The 13,587-nt window shown below is 53.7% G+C and overlaps 1 protein-coding gene and 1 long non-coding RNA gene across 6 annotated transcripts in view; one reads left to right on the top strand and one right to left on the bottom strand.

Moving 5' to 3' along the window:
* Positions 1-4,155: 4,155 nt before the first annotated feature.
* Positions 4,156-6,410, bottom strand: LOC116184239 (uncharacterized). Its single transcript, XR_004148998.2, has 2 exons — positions 6,288-6,410; positions 4,156-4,418 (listed from the first exon to the last, which is right to left on the bottom strand). It is a non-coding gene; the product is annotated as an uncharacterized LOC116184239 (long non-coding RNA).
* Positions 4,952-13,587, top strand: part of MVB12B (multivesicular body subunit 12B) — a 58,126-nt gene continuing 49,490 nt past the window's right edge. Inside the window, exons 1-3 of one of the 5 annotated variants that reach the window (XM_021543738.2) lie at positions 4,958-5,001; positions 10,408-10,492; positions 11,521-11,643. In XM_021543738.2, coding sequence (XP_021399413.1) covers positions 11,530-11,643 — 114 coding nt within the window. In that variant the 5' untranslated portion in view covers positions 4,958-5,001; positions 10,408-10,492; positions 11,521-11,529. Of the gene's footprint in view, positions 5,002-5,239; positions 5,348-9,555; positions 10,493-11,520; positions 11,644-13,587 lie in introns of those variants that run through there. The other 4 variants (XM_021543737.2, XM_021543739.2, XM_021543734.3 and 1 more) reach the window with 4 other exon arrangements.

Consider the following 13,587-nt stretch of genomic DNA (forward strand, 5'->3'; position numbering starts at 1 on the left):
GACACATGCCAGCGTGCAGGCTGTAACCTCACCGGAGGCTTTTGTACCATCTGTATTTGCAACATGAATATTTCAGCCGGTGTGACATTTTGGAGACTGGTGTGTTGTATGTGGGTCAGTAATGTACTGCTCGGGCGCTGAGCAGCGCGGGCCACGGCCGCCGGCTTTGGTGGCTCATTGAGCCCACACGGCTCTGAAGCAACAGAAAAACAGGTTTTGATCTCTTGCTGCTGGCCTCTGCCTGAACAGCATAAAGCAGGAGGCGAATCCAGGGCAGCTTTTCTGCCAGTGTCACTGTAATATGGATGGTGTTTACCGTCACTTAGGAGATGAAGAGAGCAATACGTGGGGCTGGATGGGACAAGGCGTTTCTCCTTCAGTGCACTGTCACAGCAATGGCCTTTGTCCTGCTGAGAACAGGCACAGGTCATCACACCTGTGTGACATGCAGAGCTCCTGGGAAGCTCCAGCCAGAAGTGAAGGCAATAACTGTCCTAATGGCAATGCCAACCTCAGAGTCAGGAGCTGGGGCTTCTGCATAAACAGTTGGCCATGGTGGATTTAGGCTATCCCATGAAGACCCCATTTCTGAGCTTGTACCCCCATCTCTGGCCATAAGAAATTGAAATTTCTCAGCTGTAGGATTGATTGGACCGGTTTCTGCCCTTGCCCAAGAGTGTTGTGATGCCCTTGGGCCAGTGACCTTCTGTTTGGGGACAGCCAGGTGAGAATGGGGAAAATCTTGCTGTGCCTGATGACCCTTTGTTAAGAATGTGGGGATTGCAGTTTTTCTGGTCCCCAGTGATACAGTAATTGTCCAGTTATGACCGATTTTGGCATCGTAATCCACACCAGGTCCTGTCAGATGGATGGGAAGCTTGCTGGGGTGCTAATATGCACAAGCTGCAGTAGCCAAGGAGCCAAACAGGAGTGTCTGAAGATGCCAGCTGGCCTGGGAATTGCCATGGAGGGAGTCAATGTGCTCTTGAAGCAGGGGATGGGGCCCCTGGCATTCCCTGGTACTGATGCACAGAGGGACAGCTTGGGGCTAGATAGGGGTGCAAAATCCCTGGCTGTTGCAGTTTAACCAGTGTGTGAATTACTTCTTTTGCTTTAAGAGGAACAAGGGGTGCTGCCAGTGGCCCTGCTTTCAGGAGCTGGAAGACCAGAGATGAGTTCTTGCATAGCTGAATGGAGAAGGGGCTGCACCTAAACAAAGTCTCATAGAGGCAGCTGAACTGTGACAAACTTCCCAGTACCACTGCCAAATGGTCACCTATTAACTGACTCCGTGGAATTCCTTTGTGCAAACACCCAGCACTGGAATGCTGTCGGCTGCCAGCGGGTTCCTGGAACAGCAGCTTTGCAGCCCTGGCAGCCGTGCCCATGGGTTTTCTCTGCACACGTCCACAGGGAAGGCCATGGACAGGCAGTAAGAAGCAGGTGGCTGGGTGCTGCAGGGACAGCACCCACCCCGAGTGTGAGAAAGCAAAGCAAGCAGTAGCATTTCATCAGAGGAGGCCTGAAAAGAAAACATTATTTCCTCAAATGTGTTCATCATTCAAAATTGTTCAAGCAAAGTTTCCATCGTGCTGTGGCCATTACTCATAATCTGAGGATCTGGATGCCTGGCTCTCCTTGGTAATTAGCCACACGGCGTTCTCTCTGCCCTCCATTTGGTGGAACAGCAGCTGTGCTTTAGTCCCAGGGTGTCTCCACAGAACAAACAGGGCTGGTCCTGGCTGTGGGGTCTTGAAACAGGACTCACGAGGCCAGATTTCATCCCTGTACCACTAAACAGTGCCAGTGCCTGTGCACCCTGGGCCAGAGGCTCCCTGTGACCCCAGCAGGTCACGGGATGCTTTGGGTCCTGCTTCCCTTGTTGTGGAGGCAGCTGGTAACAGCCTCTCCTCCTGGACCAGCCCTGCAGGTGAGGGATGCCCTGAACCTCTTTAGAGGCTGAACCCCTGTCCCGGCCAAGGCCACCACTGGGCGCTACATAAATCAGTTACCTCTGGTAGGATTGATGTATGTTGGTGTCCTGTACATCATAACTGAAATACATATGTGACAATTTATCTAGTGCTTAGTAACAAGTATGGGATGGAAAGTTAATGGGAAATAGATCAAGAAACTGCTTTTTCAAAATTGCTTCCTCTGTTTGAGAGTGGGTGTCTGAGTTAAAGGAGCTTAGGACCTTCTCACTTTTTTTTAGAATAATCAAGGTGTAAACTAGAAATATAGAAGGGAAGTTCTGACTGCAAAATATATTTTGGTACACCAAATTAGAGGCAGCAAATTAAGCCTACCTTCAAGAAACCTTAAAACCAGGCAGCAGCTGAGCTGTGACCTGCAGCAACTCCAGCATGAAATGAAACTCTGGGCTGATTTTCCTCCAAAGACAAGCATGGAAAACATGGAATGTGCAGCACTATTGCACTACTGGCAGCCATCCACCCAGGGATAAGCAAGCCGTGTTTGTTCAGCCACAGCATCAGTATCAGAGCCAAGACTGACCAAAATTCCCCCATTAGGTGTCCTGAAAAGACGACACTGGTATGAACTGGGCAGCATGTACAGGACTGCAGAACTCATGAGAAAAGACATGTTCTGAAATAAAGAGGAGTAAATAAATGGATCTTGAAAAAGATGGATGTAAAATATTCATAGGAAAGAATTATACTTGCAAATATTTATGCTTTTGAGTAACTTTACACAGATAGATTAACCAACCCCAGTGTAGCTATGATTCATGTACCTAACACCCAGTATTTGCTGATTCAGAGCCCGTGCAGTGCCCCGTGGAAGAGAACAATAGGAATTTTCCCAGCCACCAAACCTGCCGAGGTTTAAAGGTGCCTGCGGGCAGAGGTGCCAGCGTTGCCCTGGGCTGTGCTCCAGTCACTCCGAGGGCAGCAGCTAAACCGTGCTGGGAAGTGACTCTCTCTGGAAAACATGTTATTGCAGATCATGCCACAGACACATTGGGATATATGCTTGCAGTGAATCTGTGAATATTTCGTAGATACTAAGCAGCAATTAGAGTCTTCCTTTGGAATCAATTCATTCCCTACCACCGTGGTAGCAGGGAGGATCTTATTGAAACTCTCGGATTTTTAATATTATTACACTAAAGACTCTCTCAGTATCAGCATCTCCATGGGGGAGCATTAGCACACTGTAATGTGTAACAACTTCTCCAGTTCAGGAAATCTTCTTGTATTTGTAATAGGACATTTGGGGCATATATTATGTATGGGACATATATTTCTCATTTCCACCAGGCATCATCGTTTCTTCTCTCTAAATTACTCTCCAAATCAAAAAAAAATGCATTGTATTCCTTATCGCTCAATATATATATATATTTTTTTTTTTTTTAATTTTTTTTTTTATTATTTTTTTTAATCTTTGGATGCAGAAGCCACTAACAGCCATCAGGGCTGCACTCAGTAAGAGCCAGAGAGCCTTGGTCAAACAGCAAGGGAAAGGAGGTCCTGTTCAAAATACTTATTACCAGTCTAAAATGCTTTACTGGAGAGAAGCACCAGTCAGGACAGGAGAAAGGCTTGGTCTCAGCCCAGAAGTGTGTCCAGGATGAAGCAGGACTCCAATTTCTGTTGTTTGCTTTATGGACAGGAACACAAAGCCACTAATGCGTACGTTGCCTTCCAGACAAACCTCTCAAACACTGACTAATCACAGCTCCCAGTGTTTTGCTTGGTAGTAAGTCTGACCACAGCAGGATGAAGAGCAAGGAGCCAAACCAGCCCTGAGGATCAAACCCAAGAGCTCCCCTGGTCCTCAGCCCTGGGCACATCAGCACCAGCCCAGTCACGGCTGGGCCAGTGGGAAACGCCTGGTCAGCCGAGCTCCTGTCCGCCTCAGAGAGCCAGAGAGGTGCAAAACCAGACTGGAGACACCCACGAAAGGAAAGAGAAGGGCTCTTGCCTCAGCCACTCCTGCTCGGCTCAGGCTGGCCAAAGCAATCCAGAGCCAGTCTAAATAGGATGGAAGACACAAACCATTAGCTAGGTGAGAAAAGAACAGGCTTAACAGAACTCCTCAAAAGATGGCCAAATCAAGCAAAAAGACAATGGGGGAGGGGAAAAAAAAGGGAATGAGTATTTTTGTTAAAGGCAGAATACACATTAACGAGTTTCCTTCCCTCCTTTATTTCATTCTTCACCCCAGGATTTTTTTCTTTTGCTTCAGATTAGCAGCTCCAACTCTCTGTCTTGGATTGAAGGCTGCCGATGTCAGTTGCTACACCCATCTTGCTGCTCTCCAGACGATTGTTGCTGACCTTACCTCAGGTAAGGTGCTGAAAAGCCAGCGCAGGACGGCTGCAGGATTGGTTCATGTAATGATGGCTATGGACCATGCTGCTGTCCCACACGACGCTGCATTCACATCACCTGCCAATTCAATGAGTGTGTTGACAATTTCAGCATTGGCACGTGTTAAGGTTGAGCAGAACCAGACCTTTGCAGACCGTCCATTCAGGATGTTTTCTGTGCTGTGAGTGGACCCGAAGGCTGCTGGTCACCCAGAGAGCCAGGCAAACCCTGACTACTTTGGACCATATCTTTGTTTTCCAGGCCATGGTGAGACAGAGCATCAAATATTTTAATGAATTGAAGGTAGGTCCTGAAACTGCTCATCCCTCCTAACCCCAGGGCTTCTTGAGAAGATAACCAGCTTGTTTGACAGCATTTGCCCTTCCTCAGCCCACAGCAGCTGCTGCCCATCTTGTGGATGCAGCCCGTTTCAGAAGGAAGAAGGAGGTTACGTTGTCCAAATCGCACTATTCAGCCATTTCCACCGGGCCCCTCCCGTGCGCTGCGGGCCGGAGCAGGCTGGGGAGCTCGGCCGGGCACTGCCCCGTTCCGAGGAGGGCGCTTTGCCGAGGCGCGGCGCGGCCCGCGGGGCCGAGCGCGGTGCCCGGGGCGCGGGCGGGGCCGGGCGGAGCGGCGGCGGCGGCGCAGCGCGGCAGCCGCGGTGAGTCCCGCGGGACGGCCGGGCTCGGGGCGCGGGGCGCGGGGCCCGGGGCGCGGGGCGGGGGGCGCGGGGCGGCGCGGGGGCCGGGCCGGGCGGGGCGGGATCGGATCCGGGCCCTGCGCGCCGCGGTCCGGCCGCGGTGGGCGCGGAGCGGCGGCGGCAGCCCGAGCCCCGAGCCCCGGGCCTGGGCCTGCCCGGCGCCCGCGCCGCTCCGCCCGGGCCGCAGGCCGCTCCCCCGCCGCCGCTCCTCCCGCGGGCCGCGCCGCGCCGGCTCCGCCGGGCGATGAGGAGCTGCTTCTGCCTGCGCCGGGGGAGCCGCGACCCGCCGCCCGCCGCACGGGCAACAGTTAAGTGTCCCTGCCGCCGCCGGGCCGGGCCGGGCCGGGCCCGCCGCTCCCGCGGCCCCGCGCGTCGGCCCGGCGGCAGCGGCAGCGGGCGGGGGCGCTCCTCGGCCGCGGGGCGGGCGGGGCGGGCGGGCCGAGCCCCCGGGCCGGGGCTGGCGGGGCTGGCGGGGCCGGCCTCGCGGGGAACCGCGCCCGGGCCGGGGCCGGAGCGCCCCGCCGGCCTCCGTGAGAGCCGGCGCTTCCTCCGTGAGAGCCGGCCGTGCCTCCGTGAGAGCCATGAGTGCCTCCGTGAGAGCCGGCCGAGCCTCCGTGAGAGCCGGCCGTGCCTCCGTGAGAGCCGGCGCTTCCTCCGTGAGAGCCGGCCGAGCCTCCGTGAGAGCCGGCCGTGCCTCCGTGAGAGCCATGAGTGCCTCCGTGAGAGCCGGCCGAGCCTCCGTGAGAGCCGGCCGAGCCTCCGTGAGAGCCATGAGTGCCTCCGTGAGAGCCGGCAGTGCCTCCCTGAGAGCCGGCCGAGCCTCCGTGAGAGCCGGCCGAGCCTCCCTGAGAGCCGGCAGTGCCTCCCTGAGAGCCGGCAGTGCCTCCGTGAGAGCCGGCCGAGCCTCCGTGAGAGCCATGAGTGCCTCCCTGAGAGCCGGCCGAGCCTCCGTGAGAGCCATGAGTGCCTCCCTGAGAGCCGGCAGTGCCTCCGTAAGAGCCGGCCGAGCCTCCCTGAGAGCCGGCAGTGCCTCCCTGAGAGCCGGCAGTGCCTCCGAGGCTGGGCTGGCTGCAGGAACGGCCTCGGGTACCAGCCTAGGGGTACAGCCCCGGTGACCTTGAGCTGCTCCGGAATTTACTGTAAATTCTTCTTGGTGATGGTTAGAAGAGATAACAAAATCCTCCTCTGTTTCATGTGGTCTTTTGCTGCGTTTGCAGCTCGGGCCTAGCTGACGTCCCGTTTCTTACCTGTGCTCAGTGCATGGCTGGAGGTGTGGCACTGCCTGACTTCTTACAGCCTGGCTGGAGCAGTGACACAGAGTTGCCTGTGTCTTAAGGACTCGTGCCTTGCATCACGGAGGCTTCCAAGCTTTCTCTGAGGTTTCTGGAGCAGTTTTCAGAGGTCCACAAATCTTCAGTGTTGTCTGCAGGTTCCCAGAGCTGGGACATTCTCAGCTTGGTCATGCTAACATTGAAACCAGACAGGCTGGGTATCAGCATGTGTGTAGCTGCTGGGGCTAAAGCTTGGGTTTCTCCATTTTGTATTTTATTTTAACTGAGTGAGAGCATGCTCATCTATTCTTTAAGGGAGTCTGTGTGTTGTGCAGCATGTTGGCAGCATCATCCGTATAATTTGTAGCTGAGATGGCCTTCCCTTCTAGACGAAGGCATGACTTGACTTCTGGAGGTGTGAGATAAACCAGACAACATCTCACTCTTGTAACATGTGCATCTCTCACAAAGTGAATCCCAGGCTTAAGGGTGCCAGTAGCCCTCAGGGTCCTGTTCATACCCCTGCCAAGATAGAAATAACTGAACTCAATGTCATTTCAGTTTTGCTGTCCAGGTGCAAGGTCACCCATGTATGGAAACCTGTTTTGGTTCGAAACAGGACACTTCATAAATATGTGTCCATAGTTAGAAGTGCTGTGAAGCAATACATGGTCTCAATTTTGCTCATTCTGTCACTTAAGTTCCTGTTTCCATCCCATTCTGTCACAAAGTGTAGGTTCTGCAGCTGGTGCAGGGCAGCTGTCTCATAAGGGAGCCTGTGTGCAGGGGTGATTCCAGGCATGCCTTCGATGGTGGTGAAATGTGAAACTGAAATTCTTCCTGTTTGTGATGGTGGGCTCCAAGGCCCCGATGCTGATTGCCACTACGGGTTCCTGTTTTTCTGATGGAGACAATGTTGTGTTCCCTGATCAGAAATAGAAGGCTGGCTGGGGCCATGTCCGGTGCGCGGGCGTGCGGGAGAGCTGTGGGGCAGCGTGGCTGCAGGGCTGCGTGGCTGTGGGGCAGCGTGGCTGTGGGGCAGCATGGCTGCAGGGCAGCAGAGCTGCAGGGCAGCGTGCTGTGCCAGCAGTGCCTTCCTGCAGGGATGGAGGACAGGCCGAGTGGGCAGACCAGGCTTTGAGCGGCGTGTCTGCTTGGTTTAGGGGACCATTTCCCACAGACTGCAGGGACGCAAGGAGGTAGTTGTTTTTTTCCCAGTTTTGCCTTAGCTCATGTCTTTCTGCCTGTGGGAAGAACAAGCCAGTGTCAAAGTGCAGGGCTTGTAGTTGGAGGAAGAAACAATAACACCATTCTCTGTCTAAGTCCCTGGCTATTTAACTTCAGAGCTTGACCTGCTTTGCTGGCAGCATGATGTTTCTGTAGCAAACACATTGAAAGGCCTGATCTGGTCATGTACCCACCAGCTCTTGAACTTGCTGAACTTGTTGAAAAGGAACACTGAGAGCAGAAAATGATCTAGAAACTCACAATAACACATTAATTTCTGAAAGCAGGTTCTTCTGCTGTATGTGTGTCCCAGCCAGAGCCCAGCAGTGTGTGTGGTCAGTCACCTCAGTGGAGCCAGCAGAAAAGTATGCCTAGGATAAACTAATAAAGGCGGATGAGCTAACAAGGAAATAGGAGAGAGCAAGCAAAAAGGCTATAAACAGACAAACTTGGCAGTGCTGGCAGACAGGGAGGTGTGTGTGACTGTGGGCATGGGTTGTGGGAAGAAGGCTGTGTTAGAAACCAGTGGAGTCCCAGAAGGCCTCTGCTACAGCTGGGCATCAAGATCCCTGGTACACTACGCCTCCTGCCTTTGAGGCATGTCTGCTCCGATGGTTGGGAAGCATTTGGGATAGAGCCAGCGGCATGGTGGCTGCTTGTCCAAGAGTGCATCCTGTCCATCTGAACTGCACCCGTCCCACCCTGCTCTGCTGCATGCTGCTTGGGGTTGGTGCTGCCACAGGATGCACAGGAACTTTCTCGCTGGAGACACATTCTTTCCTGACTGGCTTTGTCTGGGCAGCCCCACAGTGTTCGGAAGCTTCTTCCTGCCCCAGAGCTCACATCCGGCTTCCTTTGGCTGCTGGGATGTGATGGGGACTGGATGTGGCCCCACAGCTGAGAACAGCTTCCAGGGAGCATGCTCCCAGCTGAAGGGAAAAATGTTCTTCTCATTGTTTTGGCCTGTTCCTGGAATAGCCCTGCAGTGAGCTAGGCACAGGCAGCTTACTGCAGGATGCTGATGGGCCATATCCTGGGCTGAGTGCTGGAGGTGGGCATGCAGGTCAAACTCACATTACTAAAGAGAATTAAAATAACAAACTGCCTAATAGAAGTATTTATAGAATCCTGCTCCTTAATTTAATCTCCTCTTTGAGTGTTTATTTTTTCATTTTTAAGTTAAAAGGTGCAATTGAAGAGAAACCAAACTTTGTTGACGATCTTGCGGAGAAGTGCAGTGTAACTAATCGTCTGTGTGATTGCCCAGCTAGAGACTCCCCTCTGACCTGTGCAGAGTTCACAAAAACATTTATGCCAGTGTGCAACTGACTTCTGCTGCTCCATATCTGTTCCAGATGCATCCTTAGTGCCGCCTGCACCGCAGGCAGCTGCCCAGAGTGGCTGCCTGGTGTGGCAGAGCCTGGCCGTGCTGCAGTGGCCACAGAAGGTTTGCTTGCTGGGCAGGTGCTGTGCCTGGCATCCCTGTCGGCTGCAGGCCCGGGGCAGAGGAAGGTGCTGGGCTTGCTGGGCAGGGGCAGCTTGTTGGCCCTTGCAGCAGCAGGTGCTGTGGCACATTACCCCACGGCATCCACCACGGCTGGGCAGAGAGCTCCATGGCCAGGATGGCCCCATGGCCAGGTGGAGAGCCCCACAGCCAGGACAGCCCCGAGGACAGCCCCACGGCCGGGCAGAGATCCCCACGGCCGGGCAGACATCTCCACGGCCAGGCAGAGAGCCCCACGGCCAGGACAGCCCCACGGCCAGGTGGACAGCCTCACAGCCAGCGCTGCCGCCATAGAGGGGCTTTGTGTGAGCCGGCACAAAGTGAGGATTGATGCTGTTTCCCCTCCCCCTGCCGCGCGAGCTGGGCTGCAAATGGCTCCCACAAAGGTGCCCTTCTTCCTTCGCTGAGGACAGGGTGCCCGCGGGCTGAGGGGGAGGCAGCACACTGCGGGTTGGAGCACCCACCCACCCTCCTTCAGCGCTGGTGCCCCGGGCCCCCTCGTCCTCAGCCTTGCCCAGGCCGAGCTGGCAGCTGCTGGGGTTCCTGCAGGGCAGCCGCGCCTCCCTGCAGCGGGCCCCAGCATGGTGAGACGGGGCCTGGGCAGCGCTCACAGCAGGCACCTCATCAGGGTGTGTGTTGTGGAGGCTGCAGGCACCATGTGAGCAGATCTGCTTCCCTGCAGTGCTGCTGCAGCTGTGTGGGAACCTGCTGTGTGTGTTCTTAACGTGCTGGGGAATATCACTTACCTGCATTTCAGTTCAAAATGGCCTAAGAGAAGCTTACATCAGCATTCACTACCTCCCAGCTCCTCCCAATACGTAGTAAGAAGTCACCACACTATTGAGTGATTTGAAGTTTCAGAAAATGTTCATGAAGAACAGATTGTAAGCGCTTTGTTAAATTCATGTTATGTTTCTTCCATGCTGTATGTTTGAGTTTCTGGATTATTTGTGAGGCCTCTGGATGAGCTGTGGGGTGGCACAGGCGTTGGCACAGGGTCTGTCATGGCTGTGCCAGTGCCTCCAGCATTCCTGCAGCAGCACCCTGTGCTCCTCGCCCACCCTGAGGACAGGGAGCCTGCTGGGAGAGGAGGGTGAGCCCCTGGGGCTCAGGCTGCACTGACATCATGCTCAAAGGTTGGAGCTGCTTTGGGAGTGAAGAGGGTTCGCTTTGTTCTGTGTGCTGGATGCGTGTCCAGCACACTGGTGCTAAAGCAGAGCTCTCTCCTGTTTGGCTCATCAGCAATAATGTTTGCACTTACTGGTCACTAGCACCTCTTTTGGACTCCTCAAGTAGTCTGGCTGTTCATGTGACATTATTATTATTTACTTAGGGCCCAGACTTGCTCTTTTTTATTGCCTGCAGCACGATGTTTGTTCAGACTTGGCATTGTGAAGTGTAAACCCAGGTCCCACTGGCACCAGTACTCACCTCTGCCTTTCTAGAAGCAGTAAGTAACCAGCCATCTAAATGGCCTAGAAATGCTGGGGTTTGATTGCTCTGAAGAGGGAATTGAATTAGGCAGCTCTGGTTCACAGCTTGTCTGGCTCTGCAGCAGTGATGCTTGTTTACACAAAGCACTGCCCTTTGTCTTGGGGTGCGTGGGTGGCAGATTCCTGGGGCATTCCTGCCTGAAAGCCAGAGAAGACTTGCTTTAACTGGCTGCTTGTGCAGGAGACCACATGCTGAGGCAGTGGCACCTTTCCCCATCCTTCACCTCGGTTGTTTCAGCCCCTTTCTTGTCCTCTCCTCCTGCTTCCTGCAGCAGCATCCCTCCAAAATGAGTTGGTCTTACCTGCTTCTGTCCTTTTTGCATATCTCCCTCCCTTGACCTTCTTGGTGGTATGTCTCTTCTGGAAGATGCTCAGGCCTCCTCAAGGCCTCTCTGCTTTGTGCCAGCCCACCCTGTGCTTCCTCTGTGTTCCCTGGTGTGGAGGCTCCCTGCAGCCAGTGCGGTCCTGCATCCAGCGCCAGAGACATCTGTGCTGCTCCCTGAAATCAGTCTGGCTGGGGGGGGTGTGATGGGACTGAGGACTCATGGGGGAACCCCCAGCATGTCTTAACACCTATAGTGGATGGGGAACCTCCAATTAAAGCCATTAGGAGCAGATTTCTTGCTGTTTAAAATGACAGAGCTGCTTCAGCCAACCTGACTTGGGATGAAATTTGTTCTCGTTTTGGAAGAGAAGGGATTTAGTTTTGGCTTTCCTGTCATTGCTAGATGGAGACCAGCCCATGGAAGCAACAAAATGAGTCTCAGAGGCTGCCAGCCCAAATTTCAAATCTATTTGGCATTGTATACCCTCTTATCAAAAGCAAATGAAAGTGCAGAAGGTGTGTCTGGCCTAATCCTGTGTTTACCTTGCCGTCTGTGGTGTGTCAGCACAGGCACCGTGGCATGCATGTGTGCTCTTGGTTCTCTGGCTTCTGCTGGGGTGTGGTGCCCAGCAGCCCTTTAATTCTGCTCCTTTCTTGCAGGATCAGTCCATGATGCCTGAGGTGCGAGACCTCACCGATGCCCTGCCCGACCTGTCGATGGATCCCATCACGGGCGTTGGCGTGCTGGCGTCCCGCAGCCGCGCGCCCACTGGATATGACGTTGTAAGTAGGGCTGTTGGAGTGTGACGTTGTGAGTAGGGCTGTTGGCGTGTGATGTTGTGAGTAGGGCTGTTTGAGTATGACGTTGTGAGTAGGGCTGTTTGAGCTGCTGCAGTTCATGCTTTGGTTCTGCACTAACGAGGCTTTGCTTTGTTGGGAGCAGCATCTCTTCCAGAGACAGCATGTCTTTGAGCTGTGCTGTGAGGAGTCATTGGTAGCCAGCTGCCCACCTTCCAGCCCACAGCACTTAGAGCTTTACTTCAGCAGAGGGCTGTGGGTGCAAATGTTCCACTTCATCTCTGCCATTCCAGAGGAGCTTCATTTCCTAGAGGAGGGGTTTACTGAAACAGCTGGCCACTATGGCAAGCAAATTTAATAATCCTAGTAACATTCATCCTGAAGGAGTCCTAAGTATTGTACAAATTATATCTCTAAATAAATGGATCCCGCATCAGCTGTTTAATCCCACATATTAGCACTGCACAATGATGATGAGAAGCTCCAGAAAGGGAATCAAAGAGTTTTGCATCCAGCTGAAATTGCAAGGATGATTTTGACAGGCAGAATGCAAACCTCTAAACTAAGGTTTGGCAGGAGACTGGCAGCAGGAAAAGGCAGCTGGGTACAGCATAGATGAATGTGTGAACAGATAAAGGGAGGTCGCTGTTCAACAGCTGCTTGTTCCTTGGATTAGTTGCTGTGAGAGCAACAGCAGGATGGTTCTACTCATAGATCAGTGTACCAAACTGTGAAATATAAAATACTGACCTTGCAGAGATGTGCAGAGAAAGATTTGGTCTGTAGTTCATCTGCTTGCTTTTCTATGTGTCCTGCTGCAACTGTGTTACATCACACCGTGGGTTTCCAGGGCTGCACAGCTTGTGTGGTAGGAGTGGAAGCCAGCTGACTGGAGGCTTTGCTCATGCCTCTTCAGCTCTGGATGATTTCATACCTTGTTCAGTGTGAAGAAAGAAAATGGATCAGGCTGAAGTAAGGACACAACAGGGGCATTGTGAAAAGGCTCCTTAAAGACCTGGGAGGTTTTTACATTTACTGTGTTTTTCCAAGTGCTCATTACCTGTGTGAGCCAGGCTGTGTAATTAGCTGCTTGCCCTGATAAAGAAGCACGGGACAGTGTGAGACTTCTGATAACAGAATTGCATTTTGCCTAAATGGCTGGGCAGAGAGCACGCTCACCCCAGATAGCCTGCCTGTGGCTTAATGGGGAGTTGCAGCACTAACGCAGTTTAAACTAAACAAGATAAAAGAGTCTTCCTGTGGCGTAATCCAATTATGGTGGTGGTGTAATGCTGGTGAATGTGGGTCGCTGTCTCCTCAGGGCACAGTGAGGAGCTGCCTTTGCTCTGGCTCTGCTGCCTCACTGTCTGTTCACAAGGAGCACTGCCCTGGGAGCGGGCGTGGGGCAGTGCCTGCTGTCGTGCTGTCCTCCCCCAGCACGGCTGCCACGCCAGCTTACCACGTCAGCAGTGTGCCTGGGTGCTGCCAGCCACCCTTGGTGTCCTGTGCCCCGTGCAGCACCTGATGTGACAGGGGCCAGTGGCACGCACGAGTGTGCCTGGGTGTTTGTGAAGGTGGCTGGTCTGTGAGTCAGTGCACTGGAGCATTGTGTGCTATGCCGGGTTGCCACTTCTCCGTGACTTCTCTGGAACCTGGTCTGGTCTCCCAAAAGTATGAACCTGAATGTGCACAAGTGCAGTGCTCAGCGCAGCAGAGAAATGGTGTTCTGAGACATGGGCAATGTGCAGACCTGGGTGGTCTTGGGGTCTGTGTTTCTGCAATTCCCGTAATGAGGCACTGACAGCTGATTGCTGTAAAGCCTTGAGAAAGGCAGCTGTGGCAGCTGCATCCCAGAAGTGTGCTCCCTAGAGCCCTCATAGTAAGAGGTGCACACTGCACCTTGGAAAGAACCACACTCATCTTTTGGGA

This window comes from Lonchura striata, chromosome 22 (assembly GCF_046129695.1).
Source record: "Lonchura striata isolate bLonStr1 chromosome 22, bLonStr1.mat, whole genome shotgun sequence".
Taxonomy (NCBI): Eukaryota; Metazoa; Chordata; class Aves; order Passeriformes; family Estrildidae; genus Lonchura; species Lonchura striata.